Below are 25,532 nucleotides of genomic sequence, written 5' to 3'. Positions count from 1 at the left end.
TTTCACTAAAAAAAATTGTATTTATTTATTTTGTGCTATACAGTAGGTCTTTGTTGGTTATCCATTTTAAATATAGCAGTGTGTACATGTCCATGACAAACTCCTTAACTATCCCTTCCTCCCATCCTTACCCATCCCGGACCCGGCAACCATAAGTTTGCTCTCTAAGTCTGTGAGTCTCTTTCTGTTTTGTAATTAAGTTCATTTGTATCATTTCTTTTTAGATTCTACATATAAGGAACGTCATACGGTATTTCATTCTACATATAAGGAACGTCATACGGTATTTCTCCTTCTCTGTCTTATTTCACTCAGTATGAATCTTTAGGTCCATCCATGCTGCTGCAAATGGCATTATTTCATTATTTTTAATGGCTGAGTAATATTCCACTGTATATGCTGCTGCGGCTAAGTTGCTACAGTCGTGTCCGACTCTGTGCAACCCCATAGATGGCAGCCAACCAGGCTCCTCTGTCCCTAGGATTCTCCAGGCAAGAACACTGGAGTGGGTTGCCATTTCCTTCTCCAATGCATGCAGGCATGCTAAGTTGCTTCAGTTGTGTCCGACTCTGTGCGACCCCATGAACAGCAGCCCACCAGGTTCCTCTGTCCACAGGATTCTCTAGGCAAGAATATTGGAGTGGGTTGCCATTTCCTTCTCCACCACTGTATATATGGACCACATCTTTATCCATTCCTCTGTCGATGTTTTTTTTTCAAATGGCAATGTTCTCAAACTCATCTGTTCAGGATCCTTTTCTGGCCTGTGTTTTCTCCTTATGCTACCACCATTTTCTATTGTTATAAAGTTCTTGGAATTCCATTTTGATCTATACAATAATATTTGTTTTGATTGATAACACTGTTTTGCAGCCATAATATAAGTTCATTTTCATGGAGTTTGTTGTCAAATAAATATGATATTTAGTTTAAAAAAAATTTGATTCTAACTATATTCTAGGCATTGTTTTAGGTGTTAGAGATACAAAGAGAAAGCGACTGTATTTTTGTGTTGTTTTTATACCAATTTCCTCTGGCCCAAGAACTCAAGAATGGAAGCTGAACCAAATATCTTATTTAGTACATTTGAGATGTGAAAAAAATCCAATGTGGAAGGATTAATGAACAAGAGAGTGACAGAAGATAAAGACAGAGATGTAGACTGGGGCCAGCTTAGGATATAATTTTAAATTTATCATAAAATCAGTGAGAAGCTACTGAAGATTTTTAAGTGAAGGACAGACAGGATTAACCATGAACTTTAAAAGGAAAATCTGATGTAATGTGGAGGGGCAAGAATGGGTATAATTTGAAATGTTATTTTTGTAGAAAATCTTATTAGCTGATAAACCTCATATTTTATGGAAAACTAATTTGTTAAACTAAAGAATACCAAAGTTGTATTTCTGAGATTTTTTTCACATCACTTATTTTAAAAAGTGGCAAAATTGCAGCATCACCACCAACTTACATATCCTCAACTACCCAAATTTTGTTCTCAAATACTAGTAGTCTCTCAAAGAAGTTAAGCGTTTCCTTGACTTTCAGCTGATTCCATGTCTTAAAGGAGAAAAAATATTTTTCCAGGATAGGCCTGGACTAAAAGGACAAAAATGAACCAGCTCGACACGGCCAAGTCGTAACAATTTGAGCATCAATAATAATTATGGTTAATTAAAAAAAAATTATGGTTAATTAAAATATATAAATATTTTGCAGTACAATGAGTTCCTTAATGGTACTCAAGAGAAAAAAATATCAACTATGGACAAACTGGTAGTGATATGAAAGTAAATATGGATTATATTTAACTTGTTATTATTTTCTTTAAGTAGTGATACCCTAATATAGCTGAATAACTTGCTTCATTTGACTATATGTCTGTATAAAGTACAGATAGGTATTTATTTCATCTGTATAGTAAAGAAAAGTAATTATTGAACACTGTAAGTCAAATAATCCAGAACCAAAAATAAGAAGGACCAAGCAGCAATGGTGGTAGCAAGTAAAATGGACAGAAAAGATGTCTGCAGTGTGTTGCAGAATCATGATTTAGCCAAATGTCCTAGAGAAGGAGTTAACTGCTCAGACTTGTTCCTTATTTCTTTGAAATCTCTAAAAGGAAATGCTGTTTACAGTTAAAAAATATAAGGTATATATAAAGTTTAAACTAATAAGTCAGGTAAATATATCTTAATCGCAGGACCTAAGTTATCTAATTTTGGTCTGTGAGAATTAAAGAATACATCTTTTCTGTGGGAGACAAATTAGTCTGTAAAAATCTGAAACTTATATAAAAGGAGTAAATTTTAAAAGGCTTATTGATGTAATATATGAGGCTTAAATTTAGAAAGAAATGTCAGCCTGGTGACCAGAACCTTGAGTTTAAATCACTCTGAAAAAAGGAAACAAATCCCACTCTCTGACCAAAAATCAGTTAGTTGATAACCCAGATCCCATAACCTTAACTGACCTAAGACAGTAATGTTTTACTGTGTGGTCTGATGAAATTACTACAAGCCTTAAAAGGCATCAAAAGCAAGCATCACTACAACTCTTAACCAGTATCAGTATAAATAAAATTACAGTCTTAGGAAATAGTAAAGGAATAATTTTAAAATGAATTAAAACCATGACATTTTACCACAGAATTAAGGGTAAGCATAGGTTTTTATTTTTTTATTTTTTCATTTATTTTTATTAGTTGGAGGCTAATTACATTACAATATTATAGCGGGTTTTGTCATACATTGACATGAATCAGCCTAAGCATAGGTTTTTAAAGTAATCCTATCTGGGTTTATTGTGCTACTTAAAAGAGTTTGAGGTATTCAAAGAATTAGCCATTTTAGCTAATGACTAATTACCCATTTTAATAATATCAGTTTAACTTCCATAATAATTAGTATTACATGTTTAAGAAAACCACTTTTTCAAAGTTTTTTTCAAAAAAATGTTAAATTCTATTTCTTAGATCCCTGAATTTCTTTAAACCACTCTATCGACACATTTATTCCAAGAAGAAAGTGCTTGTATTTATAGATAGACATAGATATAAGTAACTATGGATATGAGTAACTCTTAAAATTCTAGAGAATATCTTTTTTTTTTTAAACTAAAACGTAAGTAAAAAAATTCTAGTATGCATAAAGACTATGATCTGTCTTACAGAATTTGCTGTGCTTTACTAAATACCAATAAATAAGTATTTTAATCCTTTAGTATAAGTGGCAGAATAAAATACTTGCATATTAGAATACATAAGTACTTACATATTAGAATACTTACATAGTAGAATCTCTTTCTTGAGACAGTGTTGCCTCATGTGAAGCTGAAACAGCAGAAGGCGATCTAGGGTACAGTCCATAACCTTCACTTGGAGTGATTATCTGCCGACCCAGAATCCTTCAAAGTGAAGAACATAAAGAGACGGTCAAGCACCTTCATCCGGCATACATACAAAATATAGGTATTTTTGGAACAAAATGTGATGGCTCTACAGAGAAATCTAGTACATACTTAGTCCCTTACTGATTTAGAATGATTCTTGAGAGAAATGTGAATCCAGAGCCTTTTTGAAGGCATCTCTCTTTCCTATACAATGGAGACAGAATGGATAAAGCTTTTCCACCCCACTGAAAAAGAATCCAAGGAAACTGGGCAAACATTTTAATTTATCCTCCACCCTCCATAAGAATCTTCATTAAATTTGCTAAAATGGGTGAAAGCCAGGCCAAATTAGTAAAAACTGAATTGTATTCTTAAGAACATGAAGCTTTATAAATTTTAAGTATGTGTAGTAGTGTGGTTTCTAAGGAAAGCTTCCTAATAGCCTATGTCTGCTTTCAAGTATACGTGCATAAGAATTTACTTATAGACAGTAGTGTGATCAAATACATTTTCCAATGCTTTTGTTCAAAAGAAGGTCTCTTTTGGACAGATACAGATCACAGCTACTGGTATAGAAACTGTTTTACTTGATTAGGACTAGTTATGAAAACTCTGAGAAACTTCCATCAACATGAGTTTTCTATCATCTGAGGCTTTATGCCATATCACCTTAATGATACAAATCCATGCCCATAAAGATTTCAGAATACAAGCTTTCTTGGAAATCTGCTTTTCAAATTTTAGTATTAGCCATGAATATACAGGGATTCCAATACCTGAGATGAGGAAAGCTACGTGTCCACTGTTGGCACTCTTCTTGTAGACTTTTAGTATGTACACTCAACTTCTGCTCATACAAGAGCTCGTCAATGGCTGTGAACATTGCCTGGACTTTTTCAGTGGCATTTTGATCAAGTTCCTAAAAGAAATTATCACCCCAAAATATTTAGGTGCGCTTCAATCTCTGTTAAGAATCATAATCATAAAGGTTGAAAGCAATCAGATTTTGTTTCGTTTTCAATATTTAGTCCATTTGTGTGAAAGAAAAGTTAAGTTAGTCAGTTCTTGAATCTTAGAATATTCAGATGGCCTCCCTATTCCTATTTAAAGAGAATTTGTAGAAATAGCAATGTTTCTAAGCAACATTTTCTTATCATATAATCCAGAAATGAATAAAGAAAAATAAAAATTACCGTTAATTCTACCACTCAAAGACAATGATTGTTAATTTTATTACAGTTGCTTGGTTCCAGTACTTTTTTAGAGCTTAAGGTAGACAGTCAATCCTAAAAATATATTATTTTGTAGTTTACGGTTTTCACCTCACAATTTAGGTTAGATCTTTACCCTATAATCTATCCTTTTGCAGCAGCCAAAGGGATGGGTATAAAATATGAATCTGATCATGTTATCTGATTCTCTGCCTACTCGCTACTTCATCTTTTTTAGGTGCTCTTTTATGCTCTGGTGGAAGAAAAGTTAACACCTTCTTTTAAAAGTATAAGATAAGAAATATGTATTTTAACTCTTAACAGTGAAAGTCAGGGTCCATCCAAAAAAAAAAAAGGAAGTGGCAACCCACTCCAGTTTTCTTACCTAGAAAATTCCATGGACAGAGGAGCCTGGTGAGCTACAGTCCATGGGGCCAAAAAGAGTCAGACATGACTGAGTGACTGAGCACACAGATAGATTTAAGGTTTAACTTTAAAGACTCAACACAAATATATATATATATAATATATATAATATATATATTATATATATTCATTTATTTGGCTGCACCAGTTCTTAGTTGCTGCACACAGGTACTTTGATCTTTGTTGCAGCATGCAGGATCTTTAGTTGTGGCATGTGAAATCTAGTTCCCTGACCATGGATCGAACCTAGGCCCCCTGTAGTGGGAGCTCAGAGTTTTAACCACTGGACCACCACCAGGGAAATCCCTGTGTTTTATCTTATGTACACACGCTGGGTTGCAATATCAATTACATGTCTTAGTGTGGGTTGCAGTTTAGAAAGTTTGAAGGTTACTTTCTAGTCTAAACCTTCCTTCCTTCAACTTACAAGATTACTGAAAGGAACAGAAAGGGATGTAGGGGTTTGAGACATCTTTCGCCACTTTGATAAATGACATTCCAATTATGTAAAACAAAAAAATTTTTAAAAAGGACTTTGATATGTTTCAACTTCCCTGTAAGCATCTTCTGTGTAATTTTTATCTTTGATATTCTTTAACTTCCCTCTCAGCATCTTATATTGAATTTTAGTATTAGTGTTGTTTTTAATACATAAAATGTTATTGTTATTTGTTTTAGTAACTACTTTACCAGTAAAGCTTGACAGTTATTTTACTCTGTTGCTTCTTGTATCCCATTCCTTTCTCCTGGCTTTATTTCCCTTTTGCTTCAGTCTGTCCTTTAATCATTCTTTTAGTTGAGTATATATGAATGGGAAACTCTTACTCTATAGATATTTAAAATGTCTTTATTTTGCCTCTCTACACACACGCACACTGAATGACAGTATATCATATGTATATGTAATAATTTTATTATTTATCATATATATGATGGAGATGCATCACTCCTTTTTTCCTTAGCACTTTAAAGATACAGGATCATTATCATCTGACATTGTTAATTGTAAGCAACCTATTTTTAAGTCTGAGTTTTATTCCATTATATGTAGTCCCTCTTGTCTAGTAACTTTTTTTTTTCTAGTAACTTTTATAATTTATTAAAATCTTTGATTTTAGTCTAGAAATTTGTCCGTTATATCTAAGTTATCTAAATTCTTGACATGAAGTTGCTTATTATATTTCCTTAGTCCTTTTACTTTCCATAAGGTCAGTAGTTATGTCTTTTCTTCATTTCTAATCTTGCTAATTTATGTCTTATTTTTTCTTGATCAAACTGAAGACTTGTCAATTTTGTTGATTCTTTTCAAAGAACTTTACTGAGTTTCTCTATTGTTTTCCTGTTTTCTATTTCATTAATTTCTACTCTCACCTGTATTATTTCCTTCCTTCTGCTTGCATTGGATTTCATTTGCTCTTCTTTTTTAGTTTCTTAAGGTGGAAGCTTATGTTATTGATCAAATATGCTCCTTTTTTTCTATAGGCATTTTTCTTCTATGGAGGTATAACTGACATACAACATTATATTAGTTTCTGGTGTGTATAATGTAATTCAATATTTGTATATAAAGCAAATCAGTCTCCACAGTGAGTCACCATACGTTGTTACAGAATTTTTTTCCTTGCAATGACAATTAAGATCTTTTCTCTTAGCAACTCTCAACTGCCTAATAAGAGTATTTTAACTATAGTCACCATGCTGTACATTACATCCTCATGACATTTTATAACTGGAAGTTTGTACCTTTTAATATTCTTCATCCATTTCACCCACGCCCAATCCCACCTCTGTCATCACAAATCTGTTCCGTATCTGTAAGCCTGATTTTCTTTTTACATAGGTATTTAAAGCTGTACATTTCCCTCTAAGCACCACTTTAGCTATATCTTATAAATTTTGATATTGTTTTTCCCTTTCATTCAAGATATTTTCTGACGTCCCTGTAGATTGTTATTTAACTAATCAGTTGTTTAGAAGAGGACCATTTTAATTGTCAAATACTTGGGGATACCTAATTTATGTCATTGTTCATTTCTAACTTAATTCCAGCATGGTTGAACATACCCAGTATAATTTCAATCCTTTTAGATTTATGAGACTTGTTTTTTATGTGAAGATTATATTTTCTCTTGTCATTGGGTAGACTCAGTTAGGACAGGTGGTTAATAGTATTGTTCAAGTCTTCAATATCCTTCCTGATTTTGTTTAGTTGTTATATGAAATATTAAGAGTGGAGTACTGAAGTCTCCAGCTACAACTTTTTGTTTCTTCTCTTTTAAATTCTGTAATTTTGCTTCATATACCTTAAGGCTTCATTGTTAGGTGTATATACATTTATAACTATTTTATTTTCCTAAAGAATTGGCCTTTTTATCATTATGGAAATGTCCTTTTTTCTCATGGTATTTTCTGTCTTAAAGTTTACTTTGTGTTCAAATTCAAGCAGTCTTATGGCTCTTAATTTCTGTGCCATCTCGCAACTCCCCTGCATTTGTGTGCGAACTCATATCAACCAGGGATGTGTGAACAGTTGGGCCTCTCTCTTCTCTCCTGATGGATGTGTGGACTTATTAGGGCCTCCTATGCCTTATTTCCCAGACCTGCTTGATACATTTCTGGATAGTCTGCCAATCCATTTTTTGCCCCAGTTAGAATTGAAACTTCAGACTATCTGAGCCACTGTTTTTCCTTCTCCATATGCCACTGAGTGTGCTACTGTTGTTAAAAATGCTATTGGATATAAAGCCCATCCAAGTTCCATTCCAAATCTACTGAGACCTCTCTGGTAGTGAAACTGCTAGTTTCCAGGGGCTTCCTTGCTAGTACAGCAGGAAAAGAATCTGCCTGCAATGCAGGAGAGACCCCCATTTGCTCCCTGAGTAGGGAAGACCCCCCCTGGAGAAGGGATGGGCTCCCCACTCCTTACTCTTGGGCTTCCCTGGCGGCTCAGCTGGTAAAGAATCCGCCTGCAATGCGGGAAACTTGGGTTCGATCCCTGAGTCGGGACGATCCCCTGGAGGAGGGCATGGCAACCCACTCCAGTATTCTTGCCTGGAGAATTCCAGGGACAGAGGAGCCTGGCCAGCTGCAGTCCACGGGGTCACAAGAGGTCGGACACGACTGAGTAACTGAGCACGGCACCCTTTTAAGTTGCAGATTTTTAGTGTTCCTAACTCAAAGTTTTATTGATTTTGGTGAATAACTGCTTCTCCATTTTCTGTGTACCTTAGTTAATTTTCAGAATCGGGAAATGGTTGCTTTTGACCATTACATCCAGTTTGTTGTTGCTTTTAGGGATACTCACTCTGTCATACTATTTACAAGTCCCACCTCAGAATTTTCTCATATTGCCTTTGTCAGGTTTTGACATCAGTAGTACACTGATCTATAAAGTGTTTGTGTGACTGTTATTTCTTCCACAAATGTATGTTCTTCCATCTGAGCCTGGAGCTTTCTCTGTTGAGAATAGATGGATTCAGTTTAAGAGTTTTACAGCTGTTCAAATTTTTAAGGACTTTGTCCATTTCTTCTAAGTTACAGAATTTATTGGCATAAAATTGTTTATATTATTATGTTAATAGTCTTTTATTTAATGTCTGTAGAATTTGTAGTGACATCTCCTTTTTCATTCCCGATATTTATAATTTGCATTTTCTTGCTTTTCCTTGACTAATACCACTAGAGGGCTTATTATTAGTCTTTTCAAAGGGTAAAACTCTTGAACTTGTTTCATTTTCTCTTTTATTTACCTATTTTCTATTTCATTGATTTTGCTTTTAATTATTTCTTTCATTCTACTTTGGGTTTAATTTACTCTTCTTTCCTAGCATCTTAAGGTAGAAACTTAGGTGATTCATTTTAAAGCCTTCTTCTTTTCTTAAATAAGTATTTAAAGCTATAGATGCCTTTATAAGGACTGCTTTAGCTGCTTCCATAAATTTGGATGTTTTGTGGTTTTATTATCATGTTGTTGCAGAATATTCTCTAATTTTCCTTGAAACTTAATATTTAGAGCAGTGTTGTTTAATTTTCAAATATTTGGGAACTGTTACAGGTATTTTATTGTTATTGATGTCTATTAAATCTGTTGTAATCAGAGAGCATATGCTGTACAATTTAATCTTTTGAACAATATTGAGATATTTTATGGTCCATCATACATACAGTCTGTCCTTGTGAGCATTCCATATGCTCTTGAGAAGGATATGTACTCTGTATTTGTTGGGTATACGATCAGATCTTTTATTTATTTATTTCTGATTTTCTAATTGTTTTATTAATAACTAAAATCTCTAACAATTACGGTTTCACCTAGTCTTCTCTTTAATTTTATCAGTTTTTCTTCATACATTTTGAGACTCTATTAGATGTTTATTTATTTAGAATTGTTATATCTTCCTGGTATACTGTGTTATGGACTGAACGGTGTCCTCTCAAATTCATATGTTGAAGCCCTCATCTGTAATGTGATGCTATTTCGAGTTAATGCCTTTAAGGTGGAAATTAAGGTAAAATGAGGTCCCAAGGATGGAGCCCTAATCTGATAGAACTAGTGTTCTTATAAGAAGAGGAAGAGAACCAGAGATCTCTCTACCTATGCTCGTGCCCAGGAGAAAGTTATAGAGGATACAGTAAGCCAGCAAGAGTAGCCTCATCAGAAATCAGCCCTGATGGCATCTTGAGTTTGGATTTCTAGCCTCCAGAACTGTGAGAAAATAAGTATCTGTTGTTTAAGCAACACAGTCTGTGGTATTCAGTATGGCAGCTTCAGCTAAGGCAAACTGCCCTAAGTGTTACTACATTTTGTTTTAAACAGATTTGTGTTTGTTTGTTTGTTTTTGGTCAAACAGTATTTAGAGTCTTAGTTTGTGCTCCCTGCAGTGGAAGCATGGAGTCTTAACCACCAGACCCTCCAGGGAGGTCCCCAAACTGCCTTTTTATCACTAAAAAATATTCTTCTTTCCCAGTGATCAACTATGTGTCTTTAGGTTTATGTTGTCTCATATTAATACAACCTTGACAGCTTATTCTGTGTATAACTTTCTCTGTCCTTTTAATTTTAACCTATTTGTGTCTTTATATTTAGAGTTAATCTCTTCCATATAGTATATGGGCTTCCCAGGTGGCACTAATGGTAAAGAACCTGCCTGCCAACACAGGAGACATAAGAGATGCAAGTTTGATTCCTGGGTCAGGAAGAACTCCTGGAGGAGGGCATGGCAACACACTCCAGTATTTTTGCCTAGAGAATCACATGGACAGAGGAGCCTGGCAGGCTACAATCCACAGGGTTGCAAAGAGCTGGACATGATTAAGTGACTTAGCAGTTGAGTCTTTTTTTTTTTAATCCATTCTGCATTTTATCCATTTTTTACCCATTCTATTTACATTTGTTTTAATTGTTGATATGGTTGGATTGAAATCTACCATCTTGCTATTACTTTTCCATTTGTCCCGTTTTGGGAGGTGGGTCCTTATTCTTTTCCTTTCCTGTCTTTTTCTAGGTTAATCAAATGTTTGTTACTATTCCATTTTATTTTTCCCATTGGCATCTTAGCTTATTCTTAAAAATTTTTAATGTTTGCTCTAGGGCTAATAATGTGCATTCTTAACCTATCAAGGTCTAGTCAGTCAACATTTTACCACTTCATACCTCCCTCTTCATATACTTTCCACTTCTCTCTCTTGATACCTGACACAAATGTAATAACTTTATAATGCTACACTTCTGTTTATATTCACCCATCCTTTGAGTTGTATTTGTCTCATCTTTTACTTCTATAAATATAAACTCCATCTTGCACTTTTTTGCTTTATTCAGCTAGTTATCCCTTAGAGAAATCACCAAATAATATAGACTTTTGTATTTACCCACTTATTTATCTTCTGGTATTCTTTATTGCCTTGTGTCCTAAAGTTTCTAACTGCTTCATCTGCCCAGAATTCTGATCTCTGTTACTCAGCAAAATGGGACCACTATGCTTTGTTTGGACTCTGTCTTACAACTTCACAGTCAGAAAATTATTCCTAGGCAGGGAGCCAGTGTAAATAGGGGCCTACCTTATGAGTTTCTTTTCTCTCAGGGATTATAGGTATATGCTGCCTGTTAACCAATGCCTCAAGAGACAGTCAGCATGGAGTTTCAAAGCCAGAACAGAATAAGGAAAGCATCAACCTGGGAAGGCAGCCTGGTATAAGCCACTGAAACCCAAGCACAGTAAGAAGGGCATCTGTGTAGGAAGATGGCCTCTTGTATGGTAGGAGCCTAAAAGAGATAAAGAGAACATCTAAGCAGTTTTTCTGACCCTAAGCAGTGTGAGAAGGGTATTCTAATTACTTTGGCAGTGTACCAAATTACTCCAGGACTAAATGGCTCAAAATAGCAATAATCATGTATTATCTCTCCAGGTTTCTATGTGTTTGGAATTTACATAGCTCACAGCAGGAATGGCTTGTCTCTTTTTCGAAGGTGAGATACCAGCTGAAAAGCTCAAAGGCTTGGAGCTGAAAGTATCTGAGTGCTTATTCACTCAAATGTCTAGCAGTTGATACTGGCTTTCAGCTGGGGCTTCAGTTTCTCACTACCTGGGCTTTTCCATGTAGTTTAAATGTTCTCAAAATACAGTGGCTGAATTTCAAGGTTAAGCATACAGAGAGAGAGAAAAAAAGAGCCAGATAGAAGCTGTGTTTTGCTTTCTAACCTAAAAAATCATGCAGCATCACTTTCACTGCATTCTGTGGGTTGAGGCAGTTAAACAGTCGATTCCAGGATCAAGGGGAAAAAACACAGAGTCTATCTCTCAATGGAGGAGTATTAGTATCTTGTAAGAAGAGCATGTTAGATGGGATATATATTAGCATGGCTTTTGAAAATGTAATCTGTCACAGTGGGTGTTTGCATGGGAAGTAGTCTCTTGCAGAGTGATGGAGCACAAGTGAGATGAGGAGGATGTCCATGTGGAAGAGCAGTCAGCTTACAATGTCAGAAGCACATTTAAGAGAGGGAAGTTACCATACAGGGAGCAGGCAGCCCCACACAGGGTGACAGTCCAGTGTGAGGAGGGTGGCTCTGTGGAAGCGAGGACACCACTGGGTGTCTGACTGAGCAGGATGAGGAGATCATTCAGTGGGTGGGAGGGTGCAAGGGGCAGGGACCCAGCACAGGGTGCTGAAACGTATGTGGAGTGAGGAGGGCGTTTGCAGAGGTTAGGAGGCAGTGAGTTAGTGGGGAACTGGTTATGTTTAGGGGGATTAATCAGATAAGTAAAACATATTAATTATAAGGGGAACCATGGTCTAACAGAGAAAGAAGTTACAAATTTGCAAAAGGAAAAAAATAGAATGAAATGGGTCATTTCACAGTGGAATAGGAAGAATACTTCTATTCCCTAGTTCTGTCCACTGGGAGGGTTTAGGAATCTGTGACACCTAAAAAGCAGTAAGCACACTTAGCACCCAAATCTTGTTTCTAAACATGGCACTAAAAGGAATTAGGGCTCACTGGAGAAGTGGCTGATCCATGGCTGGGGCAAAGAAAATACAAAATAAGCCTGGATACCTTGTGCCAGGCAGTAAGGAAATACTCAAAGAATGATGGGAACATGTCAAAATGGCACAGAAACCAGCTTGAAGGGAACTCTTACTGGTCAAATCTGGGACAACTGGAACTTCAAAATAAATAATGATAACTATGTACTATAACTAACTGAACAAAATAGGAATCCTTGAGTGTACACTGATGTAAACCATAAACTGAAAGTTAGAGGAGGAATAGGATAGTTCAGTTCAGTTCAGTCGCTCAGCCGTGTCCGACTATTTGTGACCCCATGAACGGCAGCATGCCAGGCATCCCTGTCCATCACCAACTCCTAGAGTCCACCCAAACCCATGTCCATCGAGTCAGTGACGCCATCCAGCCATCCCATCCTCTGTCGTTCCCTTCTCCTCCTGCCCCCAATCTTTCCCAGCATCAGGGTCTTTTCCAGTGAGTCAACTCTTCACATGAGGTGGCCAAAGTATTGGAGCTTCAGCTTCAACATCAGTCCTTCCAATGAACACCCAGGACTGATCTCCTTTAGGATGGACTGGTTGGATCTTCTTGCAGTCCAAGAGACTCTCAAGAGTCTTCTCCAACACCACAGTTCAAAAGCATCAATTCTTTGGCGCTCAGCTTTCTTCACAGTCCAATTCTCACATCCATACATGACCACTGGAAAAACCATAGCCTTGACTAGACGGACCTTTGTGGACAAAGTAATGTCTCTGCTTTTAAATATGTTATCCAGGTTGGTCCTAACTTTCCTTCCAAGGAGTAAGCGTCTTTTAATTTCATGGCTGTAATCACCATCTGCGGTGATTTTGGAGCCCCCCAAAATAAAGTCTGACACTGTTTCCACTGTTTCCCCATCTATTTGCCACGAAGTGATGGGACCGGATGCCATGATCTTAGTTTTCTGAATGTTGAGCTTTAAGCCAACTTTTTCACTCTCCTCCTTCACCTTCATCAAGAGGTTCTTTAGCTCCTCTTCACTTTCTGCCATAAGGGTGGTGTCATCTTTATATCTGAGGTTATTGATATTTCTCCTGGCAATCTTGATTCCAGCTTGTGCTTCTTCCAGCCCAGTGTTTCTCATGATGTACTCTGCATATAAGTTAAATAAGCAGGGTGACAGTATGCAGCCTTGACGTACTCCCTTTCCTATTTGGAACCAGTCTGTTGTTCCATGTCCAGTTCTAACTGTTGCTCCTTAACCTGCATACAGACTTCTCAGGAGACAGGTCAGGTGGTCTGGTATTCCCATATCTTTGAGAATTTTCCACAGTTTATTGTGACCCACACAGTCAAAGGCTTTGGCACAGTCAATAAGGCAGAAATAGATGCTTTTCTGGAACTCTCTTGCTTTTTTGATGATCCAGCAGATGTTGGCAATTTGATCTCTGGTTCCTCTGCCTTTTCTAAAACCACCTTGAACATCTGGAAGTTCACGGTTCAAGTATTGCTGAGGCCTGGCTTGGAGAATTTTGAGCATTACTTTACTAGCATGTGAGATGAGTGCAATGTGTGGTAGTTTGAACATTCTTTGGCATTGCCTTTCTTTGGGATTGGGATGAAAACGGACCTTTTCCAGTCCTGTGGCCACTGCTGAGTTTTCCAAATGTGCTGGCATATTGAGTGCAGCACTTTCACAGCATCATCTTTCAGGATTTGAAATAGCTCAACTGGAATTCCATCACCTCCACTAAGTTTGTTCATAGTGATGCTTCCTAAGGCCCACTTGACTTCACATTCCAGGATGTCTGGCTATAGCTGAGTGATCATACCATCGTGATTATCTGGGTCGTGAAGATCTTTTTTGTACAGTTCTTCTGTGTATTCTTGCCACCTCTTCTTAATATCTTCTGTTTCTGTTAGGTCCATACCATTTCTGTCCTTTATTGAGCCCATCTTTGCATGAAATGTTCCCTTGGTATCTCTAATTTTCTTGAAGACAGCTCTAGTCTTTCCCATTCTGTTGTTTTCCTCTATTTCTTTGCATTGATCGCTGAGGAAGGCTTTCTTATCTCTCCTGGCTATTCTTTGGAACTCTGCATTCAAATGGGTATATCTTTGCTTTTCTCCTTTGCTCTTTGCTTCTCTTCTTTTTGCAGCTATTTGTAAGGCCTCCTCAGACAGCCATTTTGCTTTTTTGCATTTCTTTTCCATGGGGATGGTCTTAATCCCTGTCTCCTGTACAATGTCATGAACCTCCGTCCATAGTTCATCAGGCACTCTGTCTATCAGATCTAGTCCCTTAAATCTACTTCTCACTTCCACTGTATAATAGGATAGTAGCTACATAATTTCAATGTACCTCCCCATAAAATACTTTTAAATGCAAAGGAAAGTCACATTAAGTGATTAAATTGAACAACATCAATAACGGGAATTATGTGCTACCTAATAGAATGAAATGAGAAAAGCAAGCTCATTTCTTGGGTATCATAGATTAAAGAACTGTTCCAGATTGAGGGAGACTAAAGAGACATGACAATGTGATATAAGATTTTGCTATGAAAAATATTATTGGGACAGCTAGTGAAACTTTAATGGAATCTGTGTATTAGATGGTAGCAGTGTTAATTTCCTGAGTTTGATGCTTGCCCTTTAGTTACATAGAGTGTCCTTGTTTGAAGGAAATACACACTAAAATGTTTGGTGCAAGTATAATGTCAGTAACTTACTCTCAAACCATTCAGGAAAAAAACAGTTGGTCTTCCATATCCATGGGTTTATAAATGTAAAACCCATTTACATTGTATTAGGTATTTTAAATAATCTAGAGAGGATTTAAAGTGTATAGAAGGATGTGCGTAGGTAATATGCAAATACGGTGCCATTTTATATAAGAGACTTGAGCATCCATGGATTTTGGTATTCATGGGCCGGGGGGGTCCTGGAATCAGTCCCTTATGGATATCAAGGTACCAATGTTCTTTTTACTATACTTGTAACTATTCTCTAAGTTGGAGGTTGTTTCAAGTTATTAAGAAAACACAGTATGCAGTAATAGCAACTGATCACAAAACTTAAATTTCATTAATTAAGACACAACCTTACTAACAAAATGATGGATTTCAAAGGCATAACCTACTCTGACATACATGTGAAATCTGTAATGAAATCTTTGTGTAATTCAAGGAAAATATCAACATTATTTGTATACTAACCAGGAAACTTGAACAAAATCACAATTATAGGTATAAATTTCAAAGAGAAAAAAAAAGAAAAAAATTTCAAAGAGAAATGTATTCTTCAAAATATTAAACATAAAGTTTTTATATCACCCAACAATTCCACTCCTAAAGGATATACCTAAGAATATTCAAAACATGTCGACAGAAAAACTCATACACAAATGTTCATAGTAGCATTATTCATAATGGCAACAAAATGAACCAACCCAAATGTCCATCATCTGATGGATAAACAAAATTGGTATATCAATGCAATGAAATTATATTCATCAGTAAAAAAAGAAGTACTGGCATATGCTATAACATGGATAAAACCTGGATATATGCTAGATGAAATAAGCCATATATAATAGGTGACACAGTATATGCTTCATTGCCTATATATGAAATATAGGCAAATACATAAAGACAGAAAGCATATTAGTAGTTGCCAGGGGCAAGGTGAAGAGAGAAGTGGGGAGTAATTACTAATGGAGACAGGGTTTCTTTTTGGAATGATGAAAATGTTCTGGAATTAGGATAGTTTACACAACAGTGAATATACTATAAAACACTTGTTTGCTTTAAAAGAATGAATTTTATGTATGTGATTATGATAGTAAAAAAGGTAAAAATAATTAATCCAATGAAAGTCTAATCTAGTGTTAAACAGATGAGAAATCTATTAAAATATCTAAATGAAATATCAGACGTTTAAACACGTGACAAAGAATATAAACTTCTGCTAGAAGTCAACATTAGCCTAGAACTCGGTTCCCTTAAAAAAGATGAACTCTACACCTATATACCAGCAAAAATAGATTAAAAATACAATTTTTCATATACCATGCAAGGTACCTAGGAATAGATTTTCAACAAATGTACATTACTTTTATGGATAAAATTATAAAAATGTATTAAAAGACATTAAATAAATGGATATTAAATGGATAGATTTATATATCAAATTTATTATTAGGAGAATTCACTATCATAAAGATAGCAGTTCTCTCCAAATTGACCTATGCAATTTAATAATCAGATTCTAACATACATGAAAAAGACTGGCCAATACAATTATGAACAGTGTAGTAAGACTTCCCTATCATATATTATAGATTATTATAAAGCTATAGTTTCATTCAAGTCAGTTGTAGTAACACGATTTTAGAATAGAACAGTTTAGATAACCCAGGAACAAACCCTTTTATATTTTAAAATTTAACGTATAACAGAGATAACAGCAAATCAACAAGAAAAGGATGCAACAAGAATCAGGAAGCTCCCCTGGAGAAGGGAATGGCTACCCACTTCAGTATTCTTGCCTGGAGAATCCCTTGGACACAGGAGCCTGGAGGGCCACAGTCCATGTAGTCACAAAGAGTCGGACACAACTGAGCAACTACTACTTTCACACGGAAGAAGTTGGAAATGTGTATGTGCCTTTTTAGTGATCACAATGACCAGAGGTTGCTACAGGTATTTAATAGGCAGAGATGAATACTAAACATCTTGCTATGTATATGGGACATTTCTGTACAGCCATATCCAAAATGCCAAAAACGCCCTTGCTTAGAAATCCTGAACTAGTCAGTAAATGGTGCTGAAACAATTAATTATCCACATAGAAAAATTAAAATTATGTTCCTTCTATATGAATGTACAAAAAACCATTCCAGGGGATTAAAGACCTAAGTGTGGAAGAATTTGTGAAAGTTACAAAAGCCACTTATCAGGAAAAGATATTTGCAATACATTTAACAAAGAATTAGTGTATTAGTGATTAACTGCACTTAGTTACTACTAACAAAAACTATAATAGTGGCTTAAACAAAAGTTTATTTTTCTCTCATAAAAAAATTAATCTACAGGTAGGCATTAAAAGCTGATATGGTAGCTCCACAGCTAACAAGGATTCAGTTTCTTCTATCATTTCCATCCTCAGTGATGCTTTATGGTTCAAGATGGCTGTTTCACCCTTAGCCATAGGTCCATGTTCCAGGCAGGAATTAGGAGAAAGGGGATAAATGGAAAAAATGGCATTCCAGAAAGCCCCATTTCCTGACTTATACAAATCATTAGCTACCTCTACCTGTAACAGCAGTTGGTAAATAAGTTTTCAACTGGGTACAATACCAAAAGTTCTCTAGTTCTATAGGGTGAAGGGACACAATGCAGCTTCCTAAGAGTCTCTGTTAAAAGTATTTAGAATAGGGGTCAGCACACTATAACCAGTGGGATAAATCCACCCCACAACCTGTTTTCTAATAACATTTTATTGGAATCTTGTACGCCCATTTATTTATGCACTGTCTATGGCTGCCTTCTCAGTGAGAACTGAGGGTCCTGACAGTCTGCAAAGCCTGAAATATATACTATTTAGTCCTTAATAGAAAAAGTATATCTCCCTTGTAGCTCAGCTGGTAAAGAATCCACCTGCAATGTGGGAGACCCCAGTTCAATCCCTGGGTTGAGAAGATCCCCTGGAGAAGGGAAAGGCTACCCACTCCAGTATTCTGGCCTGGAGAATTCCACAGACTGTATAGTCCATGAGGTTGCAAAAAGTTGGACACAACTGAGCGACTTTCACTTTCACCACACCTAATCTAAAAGATAAAGAACTCCTACTAATTAATATGAAAATGATAAATTAAAAAAATATGAGTATGAAATATAAATAGGCAATTCACAGACTACAAACATATGCAATATCATGTATGAACTGTCCCAAGAATTCTAAGCAAAAGAAGCCAGATATAACTATTCATACATACTATAGGATTCCATTTATATGAAGGGCAAGAACATGTAAACCTGGTGATAGAGATCAGAACAGTGGTTATCTTTGGGATTGGGAGAGGGCATCTAGGAGCCTTGTGGGAGCTGACTGTCTATATCTTGGTTGGTGTACTGTTTTCATACACACACATACACGCATGCACACCCAATACGTAAATTATGCAATTTTCTGTAAGTTGTACAATTTTTTTTCCCTCATCAACCCCACTGCATCAGATATCCTTTAAAAAAAACAATGACAGGACTTCCCTGGCAGTCCAGTAATTAAGACTTTGCCTTTCAATGCTGGGCGTACAGGTTTTGGGAGCCAAGATCCCACATGCCTTGTGGCCAAAAAAACCAAAACATTAAACAGAATAAAAATACCTATTGCATCAAGGTGATAAACATGCATAAAATTTGTCTTTTAAATTTTCTTTGAAGGTTGTTGGTCTTAAATACAATGGGAGATAGTCATGAATGAATAAATAAACCTCATTATCACAACACTCAGTTAATTAATAACAGCTCATAACGTCTTAGGTAAATACCTTTAATCCTTTTTTCTAGTATATATAAACAAAAATATATGTAAAATAAAATTAGAACCACACTACACATATTGTTTTTAATGGCTTTTTTTCATTTAACAATATATTGTAAACATTTTCCGAGTCTATATGGCTTAGTGGTAACTTTCAAAAACATTTTAAACAACAAGGTAATATTAGTAGCGGAGAGACACATTAGTGGACTGAGCACAGCAGAGTAGATCCAGGGCCCAGATCTATACTGACCTGCAGCTGTTTAAGCCAAACACTAAGCATCTTTAAGGATCAACTACTCGGAAGACTGATGCCTTCTTTACATCTATTTTAAAGGGTAAATAAACAAAGTAGGAGGGACTTCCCTGGCGGTCCAGTGGTTAAGACTCCACTCTTCCACTGTTTGATTCCTTGTTGGGGAATTAAGATCCTGCATGCCACATGGCGTGGCCAAATAAAATAAAATAAAAAATGTAGGAGAGGGAAGGCATGAAATATACTGACCAAAATGACAAATCCTAACTCCCAGAACAGTCACACAAACACTCCATCAGACCAATAACATAAAACTCACACCATATCCCCAGGAGAAGTCCGAGCTGCCTTCAGTAGAGATCCCTGTGCTTGTATAACTTGGAAAAGCAGACCTTGAGTTTCCAGTGTCAGTTGATGTAAAAGGTGATTCTTGTGTGATGTCAGATTCACTAAACGCACAAGTAGGAAGGAAAAGAGAAAACAGAAAAATTCTTATATTTCCTCAGGTTTCTGTAGCATTAACTACTCAGCAATCTTTTAGGTGATAGGCATTTGTACAAATGTATCTACAGAGACAAAAATAAATGAAAAATTTGAAATGTAAGCATCACAGTAAGGTCTGACCTAATTCCTACAGAACTGATGGCAGCCATTCTAAATAATTCTAGTCTTAGTTTACAGTTAATATTTTTTTAACATTTCACTTATAACATCTACCCTCAAGAAACTAAAGACATTTTGGAAATACTAGGAATAGTATGTGAACTTGTATGCCACTTTTAGTTTACTAAGCACTTTCACAGATATTAAATGCATTTTATCCTCACAACAAACTGGTGATGTAAAACTCACCAGTTCATCTAGTGATGTACTTTATTTTAAGACAAAAACTCTTGAGATTTAGTACTAGGTTTTGAAATAAGATTTTATGACTATAATTTTTGTATGATACCACAACTGCTTTTCAGAACCCTCTGTGAAGTTACCATCCCCTCTGTCCTATTTCTTAAAATAATAATTGCAGCTAATATTTACTCAGCATTTACTATATTTTATCTCATTTATATTCACTATACCCTTTAAGGGATACTATTACCAGGTAAATAACTTGCCCAATATTATTCAGCTAATAGGTGGCAAAACCAAGATTAAAATCAGATCTGTTTGGATTCCTCCTGAGTTTCTACTTTTAACTACCTCATAATACTGTTTTTCAAAGATTACAAAAATGAGTATGTTTCCACTAGTTGTTCCAGAATGGAAGTTGAATGGTATTGAAAAATGTGACAAAAATTCTTTTGTTTCTTTAGTACAAGGCTTGATACCAATCCTAAGGCAAAAAACCCAAAACTTTTGCCATTATCAAGTGCAATAAGCGAACAGTACACTTTGTGTCATTACCTTTGGGAACTTATGTCTTTTTCATGGCTGTCATTGGTAGAGGAAATTTCATCCAGTTGCTCAGGAAGAGGATGATGATTAAGAGCATGTTTTGTTATTCCTTTCCTGTGAAATGGAAAAACAGTTATATTTTTTGTAAAGAAAAAATATATACTTTTCAGTAACTTGATCTACAAGTTAAGTCACCTACTTCTTGCTGTTCAGGAAGTGCACTGTCCAATGCAATAGCCATTAGCCACTAGCAGTTAAAACGTGGTCAGTTGGAAATGAGATAGACTTTTAAGTGTAAAACACAGGATTTTGAAGTCTTAGTACAACAAGAATGTACAATGTACCACTAATTATTTTGGTTACATGTTAAAATGATAATATTCCAGATATACAGGGGTTAAACAAAATATATTAAAACTTATTTCACTGCAATTGAAAACATAATAATGTATAAAACACACTTATTAGAACAGCTAAGATAAAATACAGTGATAACACTGAATGCAGGTGAAGATATGGAGAAACTGGATTTCTCATACATTGCTGGTAGGAATGTAAAATGGTACAACCACTCTGGAATAATTTCACAGTTTCTTATAAAACTAAATGCATGCATTTATCATAAGACCTACCCATTGCACTGTTGGGTATTTAATCCCAGAGAAATGAAAATTTATGTTCACACAAAATCTGTACACAAACATTCAAAGCAGCTTTACTTAAAATTGAAAAAAAAATAGAACTGAAATGTCCTTTCACAGGTGAATAATTAAACTTTGGTATCTCTACACACACAGTGGAATATGATTTAGCAATAAAAAGGAGTGAATTGATACATGCAACAACTTGGATGGATTGCAAAGGTTACATATACTATATGATGCTATTTATATTACATTCACAAATGAGAAAAATACAGAGATGAAGAAAAGATTAGTGGTTCCAGGGTATGGAGAAAGGAATGGATGTGACTATAAAGGGGTATGTAAGGATGTTTCTTGGTGGTGATAGAACAGCACTGTATCTTGATTGCACTGGTGGTTAAATAAATATATAAATGAGACCAAAGTGCATAGAACTATGTATACATATACATACACAAAAGAGTGGATATAAAAATTGATGAAAACTGAGTAAGGTTTATAGTCTACTTAACAGTACTGTAGTTTCATGGCTTTGAGAGTTACATAAGTTGTCATCATTGGGGGAATCTGACTGAAGGGTTCGTGGGACTCTATGTACTATTTTTGTAACTTCCTGTAAGTCCATAATTACTTAAAAATAAAAAGATTAAAAAGTTAATTTCACCTGTTTCTACTATTTTTTAATGTGAGTATCTGAAAATTTTAAGTTATGTGTTTTGTATTATATTTCTATTGGACAGTGCTGTTCTAGAGAGTTCAACATGTGCATTAGAATAAACTATGAAAAAAGTGAAAGCGCTGCTTCAGTTGTGTCTGACTCTTCGCGACCCTATAGACTGTAGCCCATCAGGCTCCTCTGTCCATGGATTCTCCAGACAAGAATATTGGAGTGGGTAGCCACTCCCTTCCCCAAGGGATCTTCCCAACCCAGGGGTCGAACCTGGGTCTCCCGCACTGCAAGCAGATTCTTTACCATCTGAGCCACTAGGGAAGCCTCAGAATAAACTATGGGGTCAATTATTGTATGTTCCAGTCCTAATCATCTATAGTAGACTTTCTTTCTCCACAAAATTCTATAGTCAAATAACTTGATAGGTTAAACAAAGTTACACAAGTTTGTTTACAATAGGTTTTCCCAGGACTTTTAATATGCAAATGTGTATTATAAATGTAATACTCTTGTTTCACAAGAAAGGAAAGTGAGGCACTGAAGGATTAAGTAACTTGCTTAAGGTCATATGGCTAGTAAGTGATGGAGCCAGGATTCAAATCCAATAGTCTGTCTGCGGCTGCTCAGAGCAAATGAATAGTTTGAGATTTTAATAAATTGTACCATTTTTGTAAATAAAGATAAAGACCTACTCAGCAGAGCCCGTACTTTAAATTATTTCTCAAAAAAAAAAAAAAAAATTATTTCTCAAATGGTGGAGCTGAATTTGTGGAGAGCTTTTTTTCTTCTCTCATTCAATGATCTTATAACCAAAAGCTTGTCCTTGAAACAGTAGTGGAGATCAGAAATGTGGATTCCAGCCATGAAATAGAAACTTAAGACATATTTTAGTCTGTCAGAGAAATCTGGTTGTGAAGTAACAATCAGATAATACTGAAAGATATATTAACTTTGATCATAGGTTTATGGTTATTAAATAAGAAAATGTATATAATTTTTAGAAATGCGTAATGAAGCATATGGGGTGAAATGATGATGTCTGGGGTTTTCCAATATTTCACAGATGACAGGCTGAAAAAATATACAGATGAAATATGAAGCAAATATATTAAAATTTTGATAACTGTTTAATGTAGGTGATGGGTAGGTCATTATATTATTCACTATACAGTTATGCTTGAGATTTATCATTTAAAAAATGTTAAGCTGTATGCTTATGCCAAAATCTTTTTAATATCTATAATTTGAAACTATTAGAAAACTAAAGTTAGTTCTTCAAAGCAAATTATCATTATAACACAAAAAGGGAAAAGTACCTTTAATATACTGTCATTTAAATGCATATAGTCTTCATTATTGTCATTATTCACACTATTCTGACACTTCTAGAGAATCATCTTTTGGAAGAGTTATCTTTAGGGAGTATGAAATCAACAATAGAGAACAAGTAATATAACCAGGTGGTTCAGTGGTAAAGAATCTGCTTGCCAAGGCAGAGAATGCAGGTTTGATCCCTGGGTCAGAAAGATCCCCTGGAGAAGGAAATGGCAACCCACTCCAGTATTCCTGCTTGGGACATCCCATGTTCAGAGGAGCCTGGTGGGCTACAGTCCATGCGGTTGCAAAAGAGTCAGATGACTAAGCAACAACAACAACATACTGGGTCAATAATTCCGGTCCAATAAGTGCAATCAACAATTTTTTTTTTTCCTAGTTCCTAAAAAGCTTAACTGAGTTGCTTCTGTGTTCTATCCTATTTTTTAATAGATAAAAAGCTTCTGAAAGGCAAGGAAAGATCATAGACTGATTTTCTTGTATGGCTATTATACCAAATAGAGGGGGGAAGGGACAAGGAAATTACCATTTAGTGAGGACTTACTATGTGTCAAGCTCTATGCCATCACTTTTAGATATACTTTTAGATAAGGTCTTAGCCTATATTACAGAAGTGAAAGCTCAAAAATTTAGTAATTTGCCTAAAATCAGTAATGCTAGAAAAGAGTCTAAACAGAAACCCAGATGTGACTGAAAATACCATGCCTGTTATTACTCTGTATAGAAAATAGTTAATTAATAAATGCATGGTTGTTAAAATTACACAGTTCAGTGGAGGAAAAAAATTGGTATTTGGGGTTGAAAAGTCCAAGCTCAAAACCTATTGGTTATATAATCTTAAGGTGTGTACCTTTCTTATATTTCATCTGCTGAAAAACTGAAGATAATCATACTCATCTTACAGAGTTGTCACAAGAATGAAGATGTGAAAGTATTTTTGAAAGTATAAAGTATTAACAAATGTGTGACATTATCATTACTTCCTAAATCACAACATTTCACTAGGGTGGGAGGTGGATCTTTAAGCCAGAAATATTTGCTCTCTGGGCTTCCCTGGTGGCTCAGATGGTAAAGAATCTGCCGGCAATATGGGAAACCCAGGTTCTATCCCTGCATCGGGAAGATTCCTTGGAGGAGGGCATGGCAACCCAATCCGGTACTCTTGCCTGCAAAATCCCATGAACCGAGGAGCCTCTATGGCGATCCAGAGTCTCCAAGAGTTGGAGAAGACTGAAGTGACTTAGCACACAGCACACTTGCTCTCTAAAGTCTCAAAAGCAAAACTGATCCTCAAGGATTCTGACGCCAAGTTGCAGAGGTGGGGAGGCAGTTATGTGTAATGGTTATGATCACAAGCTTCAAAATCAGACAACAGGTTTATACTTCAGCTCCACCACCTTCTGGCTGTGTGATCTCTGGCATGCTACAACCTTTAAACCTGGGATCTTTATCTGTGCAAATAATAACAGTTCCTATCTGGTATCCTTATTAATAGAGTTGTGAGCTAATGCATATACGTAGCTTTGCACTGTGGTTAGCACCAGACGTACTCAACTTTCTTGTAGCACTCAGCTATTAGCTTCACGAGTTTGTCAGTGGCCACTGACACCGGGGCATGGAACACGTGGAAACTACAAAATGGCTTAGGACCTAAGCTCAAGAAGTGCAGGCCAAACACCAAGTTACTGGGACAGCACAAGTAACACGCCCTTATCAGCTGGAGAAGGAAACAGGAGGGCCAACGTCCGGCAAAGCTGGTAGGAGAGAATTCCAAAGATTTTCTTTTCCCTCACCCTGGGAAAGGTAAAAGGAGCAAGGAACTGGGCAGGGAGGGTCCCCAAAGCGCCTGCGACCCTCCTCGGCACCCCCCGGCCCGGGCTGGAGTAGCTGAGCAATTCACTCACAACTCCAAGTTCTGTGGCACCGCCTTCCTAGTGTATCTGGAGGTCATCCTCCTCTTCCTCCTCAGCCGCGGCGGGGGCGGAGAAGCCAGGGTGGGGGCCTCCAGGCCTGGCCCTCCCACCCGCTCCGGCTCGGCCCCCTCCCGCCACCTTCCGGCCCCGTCACGCCCCGTTTCCTAGACTCCAGACCGCCACTTTCCCAGGGTCCCCACCTCCCTAGTCTTCCGGCTTCCCCGTGGGGGCGGAAGTGACGATATCACAGGAGCACTCGC

At 36.3% G+C, this 25,532-nt stretch overlaps 1 protein-coding gene across 3 annotated transcripts in view; it reads right to left on the bottom strand.

Moving 5' to 3' along the window:
* FAM149B1 (family with sequence similarity 149 member B1) overlaps positions 1 to 25,502 on the bottom strand; it is a 53,898-nt gene extending 28,396 nt beyond the window's left edge. For all 3 annotated transcript variants that reach the window (XM_043926737.1, XM_043926736.1, XM_043926738.1), the window contains exons 1-5: positions 25,264 to 25,502; positions 20,720 to 20,824; positions 19,638 to 19,767; positions 4,167 to 4,309; positions 3,289 to 3,405 (exon numbers count right to left, since the gene is read on the bottom strand). In XM_043926737.1, coding sequence (XP_043782672.1) covers positions 3,289 to 3,405; positions 4,167 to 4,309; positions 19,638 to 19,767; positions 20,720 to 20,824; positions 25,264 to 25,310 — 542 coding nt within the window. In that variant the 5' untranslated portion in view covers positions 25,311 to 25,502. The remainder of the gene's footprint in view (positions 1 to 3,288; positions 3,406 to 4,166; positions 4,310 to 19,637; positions 19,768 to 20,719; positions 20,825 to 25,263) is intronic.
* Positions 25,503 to 25,532: the final 30 nt, after the last annotated feature.

Source organism: Cervus elaphus, chromosome 15 (genome assembly GCF_910594005.1).
Source record: "Cervus elaphus chromosome 15, mCerEla1.1, whole genome shotgun sequence".
Lineage (NCBI taxonomy): Eukaryota > Metazoa > Chordata > Mammalia > Artiodactyla > Cervidae > Cervus > Cervus elaphus.
The sequence above is the reverse complement of the archived record's forward strand: the minus strand, read 5'-3'. Positions and strand labels throughout refer to the sequence as shown.